This window comes from Lacerta agilis, chromosome Z (assembly GCF_009819535.1).
Source record: "Lacerta agilis isolate rLacAgi1 chromosome Z, rLacAgi1.pri, whole genome shotgun sequence".
Lineage (NCBI taxonomy): Eukaryota > Metazoa > Chordata > Lepidosauria > Squamata > Lacertidae > Lacerta > Lacerta agilis.
Window position 1 is genome coordinate 1,935,566 of NC_046331.1, and position 15,116 is coordinate 1,950,681.

Genomic DNA, 15,116 nt, shown 5'->3' on the forward strand with positions numbered 1-15,116 from the left:
GTGCTATTCATTCTAGCCTGATGCAAAAGCTGGTTTTGGAAGTGTAAGGTGTACCGAGTTTAAAGATATTGCCACCTGTTGTACAAGTAACCTATTTGTCCCAGGTGAATGTACTGGACACATGTGGGTACAGTTGCCTTCCACCTACCCATGTTTTGAAAAGTGAGAAGCGGTGTTGGAAAGGAATGCAGTTTGTACACTGTGGTGTTCAGTCTCCTGCCTGAAACATGACTTCATGCAAAGTGATGATTCTTAGTGACAGATGGGAGCTTACATAAGAGCTTGGTTGTTAACGGATTGGTGTTTGGACTGCATTTCAGTTACCCGGGGAGATTATGTACTGCGAGTGGCACATCCTTTCCTCTTTAAAATGCTGGAGATTTGGGGCTTCTCTGTTACTGCGCTGTTTGTAATTTCCTTTAACATTCATGCAGTGGTTTAACTTCTAATGGAGCCTCAAGAGAAACAGCTTGCCCTAGACCGGGGGTCAGCAACCTGCGGCTCCGGAGCCGCATGCGGCTCTTTTACACGGCTGCCGCGGCTCCGGGACTCCGGGGCGGATACGCCCGCCCACTTCTCCAGCTGGCAGTGACCGCCCTCCAGCTGGCCGGCGGCCCGCCCTCCGGAGGCTGAGGGCGCTGCTCAGGGGCGTACCCAGGATCACCTGGCCTTGAACAGCGGGGCAGCGGGGCTCGGAGGCGGTGGGGACGCAGTAGAGGTGGCGCAGCTCAGCCGAGGGCTCTGGCGGGGAGCGCGCCTGAGGTGCGCACGCTCCTTCGGGAAGAGATGGAGCTGGGCGAGCGGGAGGGGGAACTTTGAAGACCCCACCTCCGAAGCAGGCGCCCATGGGAGAGGCCGCCCCCCGAGCCTGCCTGGCGGGACCAACCCTGCCCAGCTCCGGGAGTCTTCCTAGCATGGGAGGCGGCCTTGGGGCGGACAGGGGAGCTCCAGGGTCGGCGGGACCCCGCGGCATCCAGAGGCAGCTGGGAGGTGGGACGGGATGCGGGCAAGAAGGGGGTCTTCAGACGCATCCCCGCACGGGCACTGGAGGCCAGGACTCCTTGACTGGGTCGTGGGACCGCGGGGAGGGCTGGCCGCGGTTCCTCTCGGAAGGCTGCTGGCTGCTGAGTCGAGGCGACGACGAGGTAGGCAGCTGCGGGCTGGGCCAGGGGCGGCGGGTGGCGGGCGAGGGGGGAAGCCCTCTTTTTAAAAATGGTTGAGGAAGCGGCGCCTGTTTCCCTGCCGCTGCCTCCTTCACTCCTGGTTCCGCTCGCAGCCTCAGACCGCGCTCTCGCGGGCGCGCGTCTCTCTCCGCCCCGGAGCAAGGCCAGGACGTTTTGCAGTTTTTCCTCTGTCCTGAGTGTGTGTTAGGGGAGCCTTGACAAAGCACCTGTTGGCGTGGAAGAGAGGAGTCCTAACTTGGATCTGTGTTCATGTGCAAAATCTATCGCCATTGTCATTAAGGGGGCAGGGAACTCCCCTAAAAAGGTTTGAACACTACGAACTACTACAGCCACCTGTATGCAAGTCAGCACAAACATCACAGGCTTCTCTGGTGCAATTCTGTGCTTTATTTAGCAAGAGAGGAGGTTGGAAGAGGTGAACATAGCCTCTGGTCTGGAATATTAAGGGTAAAAGACACTAAGATTATTGTAAAAGCCAGCAGTCTTCAATAAGTCATAGGACAAACATTTAACACAAGTGTGCAGTTGAGGACTCATTTTTTTAAAAAAACAACAACAAATCAAATATTTGTATGCTGTTGCAACCCACCTTGGATCAGGCTGTGACCTGGTAGTGGTCCCCAGGGTGGATAAAAATGAATGATTTTTTTATTTAAATCGGATTTTTTTTATTTAAATCGGATTTTTTAAAATTTAAATCAGATTTTTAAAAATAAAATGCAGTGTTATATTTGTTTTAAATGTCGCAATGGTTTTGCGGCTCCCAGTTTTTTTTTCCCCCTTCGGAAACTGGTCCAAGTGGCTCTTTTGGTCTTAAAGGTTGCAGACCCCTGCCCTAGACAACTCATATCCCCCTTAGCAGAGGCACACTCATCGGACAGAGGAATAACAAACTGGATTCTCTGAAGATGGACCCACATTTCAGTCCCAAATGCTTTTGTGGAATGCTGGAGGCACACGTCTTTACCTGACGTTTAATACATGAGGGGCATGGTTTTAGGCCTCACCTTGTTTTTATGGTTGTAAATTGTTTTGTATATTTTTAATACTGATTTCAATGCTGCAACACGTAGGTGAAAGGCAGATAATAAATGAACTAATAATAACAAGAACACCACCACAAGTGCATGAGGAGGAGGAGGTACCAGTTTGCAGAAGTCTAAAAAACATTTAAGGGATGGGAACACAACACGTATTCACAAAACAGCCCTAGTGGCTGACTGGGGGGCAGGGAAGAGAGATGAAACAGAGTAAGCTCTTCAAAAGTGGTGGTCCATGGATCAGTGCTGGCCCAGAAGCCATCAGCTGCTGGTCTGCAGGGATTCCACTACAGCCAAGGTCGGTTGGGACACTTCAGATTTGGCCCTCTTTGCATGATTTTGCGTGCCTGGAAGTTTTGTCTCAGCAAACCTTACCAGGGCGCACCATCTAGTTGGCTACACTTATTTTTAAATGTGTCTGGTCTTATTTGTGTACTACCAGTGATTGCTTTATACTGTGCTTATGTACAGTGCTAAAAGATTTATTTATTTATTTATTGGTGAAACTGTTTATTAACCCTTCCAAGCAAATAAATCTTAGCATGAGATCCTGGTGATGTTTTGGTGGAAGCCACCTCAAGGGTAGAGAATGTGAACTGAGCAAGGGCTGGTGTGTCTGTTTCTACTAGTTGTTCAGAGTAAAGCCCTGTTAACTCTGCCAACCTGAGAGAGAGAGAGAGAGAGAGCAGGTCTCCTCGGTCGTGTGTGTTCTGTGCTATGTGTTTGCATTATTAAAGACACATTTTCATGTCCCAAGCAATGAAAAGCTGGGAAAGCTTGCCGGAGTCATGAAATATTCACAGAGTTCTAAAAATAGCAACACAGGGACTACATGGGACACAAGGTGTACCCTGGGTAGTGGACACCCACCCACCCCCACCCCCGCAAAGGGATGCTGGTATCCAGAATTTGGGGCTCTTGAGTGTAGGAAAGAACATAAGGACATGCCAGTAGCCCATCTAGACCAATATACTGTTCTCACTGTATCTGATCAGATGCCTGTTATGGGGAACTTGTAAGCAGGATTTGAGCAGAAGACCCCTCTCTTCTCCTGTGGCTTCCAACAACTGATCTTCAGAAGCATCACTGCCTCAAACACGACTGAACGACAACAACAAGTTGGCAGACATCGCTGCCTCCTGTGGCACTGAGTTCCACAAAGGACTTTCTTTTACCTGTTCTGAATCTTCCAGTGTTCAGCTTCCACAAATTCTAGCGTTACAAGAGAGGGAAGGACACCTTTTCTCTATCCACTTCCTCCAACTCAATTCATTTCTACCAACTCCCAGAATATAGCTGGTCAGCTGCTGGTGGACGATCGAGCACAGCTGCCCATTGGCCTGCTATTCAGCTGAGCCTGTAAAACTCAGTCTCAAACTTTCCCTGTTCTGGCTGGCAGTGGGAGGGAGGGGACCTCCAGAAATCAACACTTAAGTGGTGAGGACAGTATTGCCTGCTTCAAGAGTGAAACTGATGAGTGGTTAAAATAAAGAGAGCCTTGCGGGCAAACACTTGATATCTAGGGGAAAGTGATGCAGGGGCCAAGATCTGCGATGTTGGGTTGGTGGTGAGGGAAATGCAAGCTACAACTTCTCAGTCATGTTTCGAATCAGGGCTTCATGTCAGTCTGGGCTGGGAGATATTGGTGGCAGGCCAGGTGTTTTTGACCAGTAGTCCGAGATGATGGGAGTTCAGCAGCATTTGCAGAGTTGCAGGTTCCCCATCCCTGATGAAAGGATTAAGGATTAATGCCATGTAGTAGATTTTTCTTTCCTTCCCCCCCCCTCTGGTAATCTGCTTTGTAATAAAACCTAAACCGGGGAGTATTTAAATTTTGCTAAATAAAGATTAAACAATAAGGGGACAGGATAAACTGAACCTATTTATGTTCCTTGGAACCTTGTGATTACTAATTTATTATATTTGATTCTGGTATGTAAATTTGTTCCATTATGTTTGGTTCTAGATATTCTCTTCAACTTTTGCTTTATTTTATTCGCCGTCCGTTTTTGTACTTTGTTATGTTTTATTATGAATAAATATATGAAAAAAGCAATTGCAGAATAAAATAGGTTGAGTATGAAGTTACAAGTCCCCAGTTCAAATCTTACCAAGTTGCTTTTGGCAAGTCTTCAATCTCCCCCCCCCATCCTCTCCACCAGGAATAATATTAGTGGCCTACCTTGCAGGGTGACTGTAATACCCATCAAATTCCAGACAGAAGTCTACAGACAGTGTGGCAGCTTTTCCCCAGCCTGATGCCACCGCTATGCTGGTTGGGCTGATGGGAATGATAGTCCAAAATATCTGGAGGGCAGGTTGAAGGAATCATAGAATTGTAGAGTTAGAAGGAACCCCAAGGGTCATCTAGTCCAACCCCCTGCAGCGCAGGGGTCCATCTAATCTGAAACTACCAGACCCTGCTTAGCTTTGAAAATGTGGTAGCAGTTTTATTGCTCTACCACTAGGAGTAAAGGTAAAGGGACCCCTGACCATTTGGTCCAGTCGTGGATGACTCTGGGGTTGTGGCGCTCATCTCGCGTTACTGGCTGAGGGAGCCGGCGTCCAGCTTCCGGGTCATGTGGGCAGCAGGACTAAGCCGCTTCTGGCAAAACCAGAGCAGTGCACAGAAACGCCGTTGACCTTCCCGCCGGAGCGGTACCTATTTATCTACTTGCACTTTGATGTGCTTTTGAACTGCTAGGTGGGCAGGAGCAGGGACCGAGCAACGGGAGCTCACCCCGTCATTGCGGGGATTCGAACCACCGACTTTCTCATCAGCAAGCCCTAGGCTCAGTGGTTTAGACCACAGCACCACTAGGAGTAGGCTGGCATGTATAAGCTTTTCTCATGTACACTATTAGGGTGGTGTTTTTTTTGTTTTGTTTTTTGTTAAAGAAAAGTGTGATGCCAAAGCCAGCTGGCTGTGCAAGGTGCTCCTTGACCCTCCCTCCCCCATGCCAGCCCCCTCCCACGCCCTGTGCACAAGAAACCCTGGCAATCATTCACTCTGATCTGAGGACACTTAGCTCCTCCGGCGAACATCATAATTGCCACTCAGGGAACTGCATCTAACTGAATTTGAAGAAGTGACCTGGAGTGGAGGGAGGGAGGGAGATCTACAATTCCATCCTTTCGAAGAAGCCTGGCTTTATATAATTCCTAGCAACATAGCAGCCAACTCCTGGGGGCTGAGGGGTTTTTGTCCTCCATAAAACATTTGAGGGGGCCATGGCCCCCCAAAGTTGACGGGCATTGCCATTGAAATGGTGTGTGTGCACTGCTTCATGTGATCAATTATGCAGGGCAGAGCTTACCCCCCCCCCAATATTTTACTCAAGTTGTCCCCCCCCCCCTGCCTAGCAGAGTGTGCCCAGTGTTGCCCAGGATTTTTTAGAAACTGAAAAATACTACATTTTAAAAAATGGATAGTGTAATTTGTGAGTTTGGACCTATCATGGCAGTCATGTTTTGGTCCGCCATCTTGGTTCGGAATTATGTCCTAACATCAACGAAGACTCCCACCTTGATGATCTATTGAGTGGTGATCGAACCTATGCCAAAAGAAAACAGGTGAAGTAGCACACACAACTTTGCCTGTGATTCTGCAATGGATATTTAAGCATATTAACATTTAGATGTGCCACTGTCTTCCAGCAGCAAGAGCACTAGACTTCAGTATGGGAGAAAGTCCAGTTCACTTCCCAACACCTCACAGGGTTGCTGTGAGGGTGAAATGCCACTTGCTAGTGGGGGGGGGGAGAGAACAGGATGCAGACATGTCAGCTAAAAGTCCAACGGCTGTTTGATTGGGGAAGAAACACAGTCAATCTTACTTTTAGCCTATTGTTGATTTTATATTTTTTTTAAATTAGTTTTTACACATATTTTCCAGCATAACATCCTTTTAAACATCATTTCGAAATTTAAACAGCCTGAGACTTCCTTCAACCTCGACTGATGGTTTTCTAAAGTCTTTCTAATTATGCATTTTGTTACTGCTATAGTTACTGCTATAAACTCAAATTTCCAGTACATCTATTCTTAATTCTCCTCACAATAATTTATACATTGCTCCTTACAAAACTTATTTTAACCCTACAAGCAGTGGTGGAGCTTCGTGCTCTGGCACCGGGGGCGGAGAGCAGGCGGGGGCAGGGCTGGCATGCATCCCAGGGGGCGGGGCAGGGTGCCCAGCGTGGGTGGGGGGGCAGCCGCGGTGGAACCCCACTGGGATCGCACTGCCGGGGGTGGGGCGCTCCCACCACCACCCCTCTTCCTCCGCCAGTGCCTACAAGCGATGTCAAGCTTATTGTTGATTTTAATTATTATTTTTGAACGTTTTACATCTTTTAAAACTATTTTTACTGGTAATTATCAGTAAACCACTCTGAGGGTTTATTTTAAGCAGTTGTTTGGTCTATGAATTTTATGAAATAATCTGTTGATAACTTTTCTTTGGCTTTGTCCCCCCCCCCCAAAAAAATACGTCCTGTCTTCCTTCTTAGGGCGACCCAGTGCTCCCAACCTAGAGGAGGAAGTTGATTTAGTGGTGGATGCGCTGTCCAAGCAGGATAATCCTCGCCAGGATGGTAAGTCTCTCCTGCGGACCAGTTTCCACTCCGCACATCTTGGATGAACCATTAGGGTTGGTCCTTGCTTTCTTCTCAGATAGGGCGAGACCATCCAGGGGGGCAGGGGGGGTTGTCCTTCTGCATGCATTAATCTTTCACCCTCACCCCAACCTTTGTGGACATATTTTTGCCTTATACAGAAACCCCGGCCCCGACAGGCAAGCACCCCAGGACCGGTGCACCAAAGTCAGAGTCCTTGCCAAAGGGGTGGGCAAGACGCCCTCCTGCAACAGCTTCCCTTCGCACGGAGGCAGTCAAAAGTACTCCAGTGGAAACGTCACTCTCATCAAATGACGCTCTCATACTGGGTAAGCGGTTCAGCAAGGCAAGTGGGTGTTCCATATATGGCAGAATATAATATAACAGTGGAAGACTATATCAATCCAAATTTTGAACGCACAGCAGAGAGGCAAATAGTTGTTTCCACTTGGGGGTGGGCCTCCCCTTCCCACCACAGAGTTTTGGTCCCAATACGCGTGGAACTAATGGACAGTGGCAGAGGAAGGCTCCGCGCTACCCGGGGCGGCGAAAGAAAATGCCCCGAGGGTGGGGCGTTGTGACGTCTAATTATGACGTCACGATCGGTGGGCCGCCGCCGCTTCCGCAGCCCCCTTTTAAGTCGCAGAGAGAGAAGGCGGCTCGTGGGGCTGCCAAGCACTGTCGGCAGCTCCCCGCTGATTGTGCACGGCAGCCCCACGAGCCGCCTTTTTGCTCTGCGGCTCAAAAGGGGGCCACAGAAGCGGCGGTCTTACGAAAGAAAAAAATGTTTTATAATAATGATGCCGATGATGTTTTTAATCGGTGTACAGTAAAGTTGAAAAGACACAATGAAGATAAATCAGTTTAAACTCAACCACAGAGTCACAAAACTTGCATAAATTGTCCGCTGAGGTGGAAAGGGCATCTCCAGCTGCCAGAAGTGTAATAGGGAGGGGACTCCCCTGATCTTAACCATGAGAGGGTTCCACACAACTGTCCCACAACACTGCTGAATACAACACTGGATGCTGATTTGCAGGTAGTGATTTTATGCTTCCACCTGCCATGAGGGGCAGTATATGAACACTTACAACAAGGACAGTGTTCAAGCAAACAAATAAAATGCTAATGAAGAAAATAAGATCACAAAGGCTGGTCGTTCTTTGACGATGCTTCACCTGCAACATCCCAGGAGGTTACTGCTGGTTCCTTCCCCCACTTCCTTCCTTCCTTCCTTCCTTCCTTCCCCGGTGTGTCTCTATACAAACTTTCCGCCTGTGTGTCTCTGCAGGGATGATAGTCGTTTGCACAGCTGCAGGGATCGCAGCTCTGGTGGTGGCAGCTGTCTGCTGGTGCAGGTAGGCCCATGCAAAAACCTTTACTTGGCAAGAGGCCAGCAGCTTTATTTAGCCCCAGGAGGGGTGGGGGTGCAGGTATAACAATGGCTGGAATGAGGAGCTGCTTACTTACTTACTGCAATTGCACCCCACGATTTTCTCCACGGAGCTCACTGGTTCTCCCCGTCTTCATTTAATCGCTACAACAACCATGTGAGGTAGGTTTGGGCTGAGAGTGAATGAGTGGCCAAGTAGGGATTTGAACCCTGGTCTCTCCCAGGTTCAAGCCTTGCACTCTAAGCACTAAACAAGGCAGCCCTGTGTGCGATGCACTGCTGCACTATCAAGTGCTGAGGGACGTGGAATGCTGCCCTTTCGGGCTTTTCGTAAGCGGGCCACTGTTGGTAACAGGCTAGGTGGATTTCTCACCTGATCCAGCAAGCTGCTGGTGTGTCTAATTATTCGCTTGCTTTCCTCTTCTCCTCCTCTTCCTAGGCTGCAAAAGGAAATACGCCTCGCTCAGAAAGCGGACTACCCAGTTCAGAAGCTCCCGGGCCCTCCATCGTATGACAAGATCTCAGTATGTCCTTTCCTCTTTGATGCCTGTTTGCTGGCTATGCACTAAACGTGGTGCTCTTCACTGTTTAAAGGGAATGTGGAAAAAAACACTTGTATGCCTAATTCCAGGCAGTAATGAGCCCCAGTTACCCAGCCACAGCAGGGGGTTGCCTTGGCATCTCTGTATCATATACTGTTCTGGCGTCACCACCTCCCCAATACATCTCTGCTAGCAGGGGCAAGTCATTTGGCATGTTTCTGCACTGGGTGCAGTTAATACAATTGCTCCTGGGGCATAAGAATTACCTTCCCTAGGGAGGAGTCTGCACATTGCTTCCCTTTGAGAACAACTGCTCTGGACCTGGCTCCTTCTCAATAGGAAATACTTCACTGGGCTGTGGTGATTTCTGCATGCTCTTCTCTTCCAAACTCACTGCAACAGCCCAACTTGCAGTGCTGTGTACACTGTGTCTGTTTTTCTCTCCCCAAAGCCTGGCGATAAGAAGTTGGCACAGAGTGCCCAGATGTACCACTACCAACACCAGAAACAACAGATGCTCTCCATGGAGAAGTGAGTAGCACCTTTTCCTCCCATTTTTAAAGCATTTTCTTCAGACTGCAGCTTCCACACACCCCACCTCACCCCATGGCAACAAGTCTGCCTTATTAAAAGACTTTTATCCCACTCTTCGCCCTAAAAAAACAGGGAAGTCCTCTTAGAGCAGCTCCCCAATGTCATCGAGGAGACAATCCCCTGCCCCTCAGGCTTACAATCTTTAAAAAGGCATGATATAAGAGAGAGAGAGGGGAATGGATTTGGATGAAATAGGAAAAAAGCAAACTCAGCTAGGCCTCTTCCTTTCCATCCATGGTTCTGGGACTGGATTCCTGTAGAGGGTGCATTTCAAAAACGTCTGGAACAGTCAGTCCACAACCTTGCATCCACATCTTTAATGTCTTTTTAATGTGGACTCACTTGGGAGAAGAAGAGGAGGAGGAGGAGGAGAGTTTGGATTTGATATCCCGCTTTATCACTACCTGAAGGAGTCTCAAAGCGGCTAACATTCTCCTTTCCCTTCCTCCCCCACAACAAACACTGTGAGGCGAGTGGGGCTGAGAGACATCAAAGAAGTGTGACTGGCCCAAGGTCACCCAGCAGCTGCATGTGGAGGAGCGGAGATGCGAACCCAGTTCACCAGATTACAAGTCTCCCGCTCTTAACCACTACACCACACTGGCTTTCTACATTCCTTTGGCCTATGTGATGTGGCCTCTGGCTCAGATAGCCTTTTTTAAAGCTTAGGTCAGCCTCTCAACCCCAACCCAGCAAACCTCCAAACTGCAGCTTGCACCAACCTCTGCTAGCATAGCCGTGCTGGATAGGAGGTGCAGTTCAAAACACCTGAAAGGTACTAGGTTGGGGAAGGCTGGTTGGATGTTGGGAAGATTCAGGGCGGACAAAAGAAAGTGCTTATTTACACATCACATAGTTAAATTGTGGAACTCCCACAGGAGGCAGGGATGGCCACCAGCTTTGGGCACCTGGCAAAAACATTTATCTTCTCACAGACCTTTGACCAATTAAACAATGTATTTTAAAAATAATAATGGGGGAGGGTATTGTTTTTGTTTGTTACTATGTTTTGTGTTTTTGCATTGTAAACCATCTTGTGATCTTTGGATGAAGGACAGCATGGAAATAATAATAATAATAATAATAATAATAATAATAATAATAATAATAATAATAATTTGATTATTATTAATAACGGATGCAACAAATTCATGGAGGAGGAGGAGGAGGGGGCTATCCATGACCACTACAGTCAGAAGCAGCAAAGCTCCTGAATAACAGTTGCTGGAAACCACAGAAGGGGCAGAGGGCTCTGGTGCTCAGGTCTGGCTTGTGGGTTTCCCACAGGCATTTGGGTGACCAATGTGAGGACAGGATGCTGGCCTAGGTGAGCCCCCTCTGGCCTGATCCAGCAGGGCTCTTGTCGGGTTCTTATATGACAGATTTTGGACAGGTGTAGTTAAATGGATGGAAGGTCTGTGTATACACCTGAAAATTGCCGAGTGCAGTGTTCTGTGTTCAGAGGCAGGGCGCTTTTGAGTACCAGGTGCCAAGGTCAAGGAGGGTGGGATGGGGGGGGTAGCAGTCTCATTTTATTACCTGCTTGCCAATCTTTATCCTTGGTGGCTCCCGTTAGAAGTGAAACACTGGACCAGGTCCCCTGTGGGCTGACCCAGCAAGGCCATATTTATGGTGCTGAGTTTCCCCAACACACCTAGCCGAGTTTCAGAAACGTGTCACGTCGGAGTGCCAGAGTTCTGCAGATGGCTAAGCTTTGAAACGCAGCTTTTGATACTCCAGGGTTTCAACACAGGACTTTTTTAAAACCTGTGAGTGGCTCCAGCTAACTCCTGGAGCTTCTGAACCATCACCACACCACCCCCCAAGACATTTTGGCTATCTGTGTGTGGAGTCATAGAGCCATAGGACTGAGTCAGAAGGGACCCAAAGGGTCCTCTAGCCCAACTCCGTGGGGAGAGTGGGTTGGGTCTTCTGAACGGGTGAAAGGCAGTGGTGTGCCAGTATGTGTGTGCTGCACTCTCTCTCTCCCTTCCTGCCCTGCCACCATCTCACCTCCTCCACCCCATCAATAGGAATAAAGAGGAGGCCAAAGTTCCAGAATCTGCGTCATCGGATGAAGAAAACGAAGATGGAGACTTCACCGTCTATGAGTGCCCGGGCCTTGCTCCTGTAAGTGTTTCCTCTTCCACGCACCAAAGAGTGCCCTTGGCCCTCTGATAGTTTTTTTCTTAACTCTTTCTGTGTGCTTCTTGATAACTTAAGTTCTGCTTGTTTTATGGTTCACACACTCAAATTAGGATAGATAATTGTTGTTGCGCTTTAACCCACACCTCCAAGCAGTGTTGGAAGTGGCCGGGGGTTCCTGCACTTACCCAGAGTTCAGTTTCCTTGGAATGAGGATCAACAGAGACATTGAAACATGGTTTTATTTACGGGTATATACAACCTGAGCATAGGATGGAGGGGCTCACAGTATCAGTGCCCCAGCAGATCTTGCTACTTCAGTAGGTTTCCAAGTCACAGCTTTGGGGTCCAGCACAGAGCAAGGTATGCCTCAGTCTCCCCAGCTTCCAGCATCAACCCAAACTCACTCACACAACCCTTAGCCCCTCCCACTTGGCCTGTTGTCCTCAGAAAAGGTACACCCATTTGTCTCTATGGCAACAGAGCGAGTACTTAGCTGTACTGCTAAGGCCATCACCATGAAAAAGAAACTGATTTGGCAGTTTCTCTCTTGCAGAATATAGCTTCACAGATACAGGATTGCAGGTTTGGGAAGGAACCCCTGGTATCCTCCAGACTGAATTCACAGACTAATAATTATTAATACAGGCGATTCCTCAATTATATGAGGGTTATGTTCCAGGGTTCCCTCATAAGCCCTCAGTCCTCCATCCAGGCAAGCCAGAGCCAGGATTGCAGTTTAAGGACACCTTCTACCCAGGGAGAAGTCCTTGTGGAGAGCGTAGAGCAGGACTGGTGAGGGGAATGGCCTCAGAAAGGGGGATTTGACGAGATCGCCTATGGTCCCCCTTCATCACACACACAGCTCAACAAGATAATGACAAAAATCTACCGGCAGCATACAAATCAATATGGCTAACCTGATCCAAAACACCCACCCACCCCACTCACACAAAAAACCAAAGATCAACACAGCCAACCACAAAGGAACAAGCACACCCTACGCCAATCGCAATCTCTCACCGCCAAAGAAACACAAGCGAGCAACAGAGAACCAACACAAACGACGCTGACACCAAATTCTACATACACTAAGGAAAATAGAAACATCACCCCACCCTCCCCCCATCCCACCCACCTCCTTCCCCCCTTCTCTGCCTAATGTCTCAACAACTAAAATTGATCTGTAAAAATGTTACATGGAAAAATGCGAGAGACATTTTGTAAACCAAGAAAATCTTTAATAAAAAAAAAGAAAAAGAAAAAAAAAGAAAGGGGGATTTGAACCCTTGGCTCCCTGGTCTGGTCTTCTAACCACATGCTGGCTCTTGAAGGGGAATGCCAAGTCTTGCTCTATTGTGAGAGAGCATTTCAGTTGTGTGTTAGAACTCTTGAGCTCTTCCAGCTGAACAGTGTAGGACATAGCTGTCAACCCTCCCTGCTGTTTCCCAATGCTATATTAAGGGAATTTCCAGAAAAAAAGGGGAAAGGTTGACAGCTATGGTGTAGGGAAGAAGATTTTTAAAAGAAAATGCTGAAAAAACTGGGAGTTGGGGGGGGGGGAGAAGATGACTAAAAATTCCTGTGGGCAATTAATTTTTGCTGCTTTTCACATCTTCTCTCTTCTCTCCCCCCCCCCCCCAACCTGCGCCACCCTGGACTCAATGCAGACTGGCGAAATGGAAGTGAAGAATCCTCTGTTTGACGACTCCTCGCTGCACTCCCCACCCACCAAGTTGCACCCATGACCTCCGGCCGAGCATGTTGTGGACTGTGTCTGCCGAGCCTTATGTGTAGGAATGTCCCAACCTGCTGACATTCGAACCCTCACTACCTAAAGAAAGAGTCTCCTTTGCAGCACCTCCAGATGCCCGAATGCACATCTCCCCTCCCCCCCTCCCCACGCCAACAAATGAATCTCTGAAATAAATGCACATTATTGGCTTCTGGGGAGGGCGGGAGGGCGGGGCTTCACTCTTCAGCTCTTCATTGCTACCACTGCAACCCCCCCCCCCCAACTCCTCTTAGATACAACAACCTATCACTATTTAGATGATTGGGCACGTGAATTGGGGTTGGGGGGTTGGAAATGCCTATTTGCTGTTTTGTAGAGTGGGGTGGGGGGGGCGGAGTGTGAGAGAAGGAAGGGGAGTTCCCTGACTTTCGGACCCACCCCCCAACTCCTGCAAGGGGCCGTTGTCCTGGAGGCCAAGTCGTCTTGTCAGCCCTCAGAGCAAAAGCCCGAAATGAGAATCCACACCCACAGCCTCGTGCATAAAATGCTACAAATCTATTTTTAACCCAGTGGTGTCATCCCTCCAATTTGTAATATATAAAAACACAAATGCTTATAACTTGCAGTTCTTTATTTGAGCAGTATGGGGGGGATCGTGCCCCTCCACCCCAACTTTCTGTATTTTGTGAAGATTGAAAGGGAAGTTTGACCTTCCTACCCAATAGTATTCCTAGGACATTAAAATGCCCATTTTCAAGGTGGGAAGGGGGACAGGCTAAAGCAGAAGGATAACGACATTCATGATAATGAAACAATTTCAAATCACTTCTGGGCTTTTATCTGCCAGGCAGTATCTACAGCAAGGTCCAGCCCCATCCTAGGATGGGTTACAGTCCCTTTGAGAAGGAGAGAGAGAGCCTGTCTACATGCCAAAAATAAAACCACGTTTTTAATGCCCCTTTAACACTCAGGATGTCTCCCTCACAAATAAAATTGGGAGTTGCAGTTTTAAGACTGCTGAGAACTCCAGAGGTTCCAGGGGTCTTCTGTGCAGAACTGTGGTTCACAAGATTTCGTTCATTATCATGGCCATGTTGTGGGATAATGAAAATTGTGGAGGAAGGGGAGAGTTAAACACAAGTGGAACTGCTTTAAAGCATAATAAAAAAATAAAAAATAAACTCCTTCCAGTGGCACCTTAGAGACGAACTAAGTTTGTTCTTGGTATGAGCTTTCGTGTGCATGCACACTTCTTCAGATAAAACATAACAGTGCAATCCTGGGTGCATTTACCCAAAAGTAAGCTTTGCTGCACTGATGGGACTTTCTCCCAAGCTTCAGAGTGTGCCCTTAAAGTCATCAAATCACTGTGCTTTAATTGAAGCACTGTTGCGGGAGAGCACTGCATCTGGTCTTCACAGATTGCCCCACCTGGTGCTGCAAGGGGGCAGGGCGTGGGGGTGGCAAAGATGCTTCCCCTTTAGAGTCTAGAGAATCCACCCTGCTAGCAAGAGGGAGAAGTTAAAGGCCCAGTTCAAAGGTGGCTGGCCGGCCATTTCAGACTGCCGGGGGGCAGGAGTGATCCAGCCTATGGGCTTTAACAGGAACCAAATAAAACATACTGGTGTTCACAGGAGGTTGCCAAGCTGGACAGTGCTGGGTGTTCGTGCGCTGGGTGTGCAGCAGTCAGGCCTGGCACAGGATGGTTTGAGGCAAAACAGAAAATCTGCTCCATAGAGGAGCAGGTAGGTGGGTGGGTGGGAGGGCAACAAGCGGAGGGGGAGGTGAGATGGGCGCTCCTCAGGAGCCCTGATCTGCCACCCATCCAAGCTGTCCCCACCCTGGTGCCTGAGGCAGCTGTCTCATGAGC

The 15,116-nt window shown here is 48.6% G+C and overlaps 1 protein-coding gene across 1 annotated transcript in view; it reads left to right on the top strand.

Annotated features, from left to right (window-relative positions):
• Positions 1 to 13,514, top strand: part of NPDC1 (neural proliferation, differentiation and control 1) — a 49,529-nt gene extending 36,015 nt beyond the window's left edge. The window contains exons 3-9 of the mRNA XM_033138020.1: positions 6,733 to 6,816; positions 6,999 to 7,166; positions 8,129 to 8,195; positions 8,670 to 8,754; positions 9,224 to 9,303; positions 11,400 to 11,496; positions 13,182 to 13,514. Of these exons, the coding sequence (XP_032993911.1) occupies positions 6,733 to 6,816; positions 6,999 to 7,166; positions 8,129 to 8,195; positions 8,670 to 8,754; positions 9,224 to 9,303; positions 11,400 to 11,496; positions 13,182 to 13,259 (659 nt within the window). The 3' untranslated portion in view covers positions 13,260 to 13,514. The remainder of the gene's footprint in view (positions 1 to 6,732; positions 6,817 to 6,998; positions 7,167 to 8,128; positions 8,196 to 8,669; positions 8,755 to 9,223; positions 9,304 to 11,399; positions 11,497 to 13,181) is intronic.
• Positions 13,515 to 15,116: the final 1,602 nt, after the last annotated feature.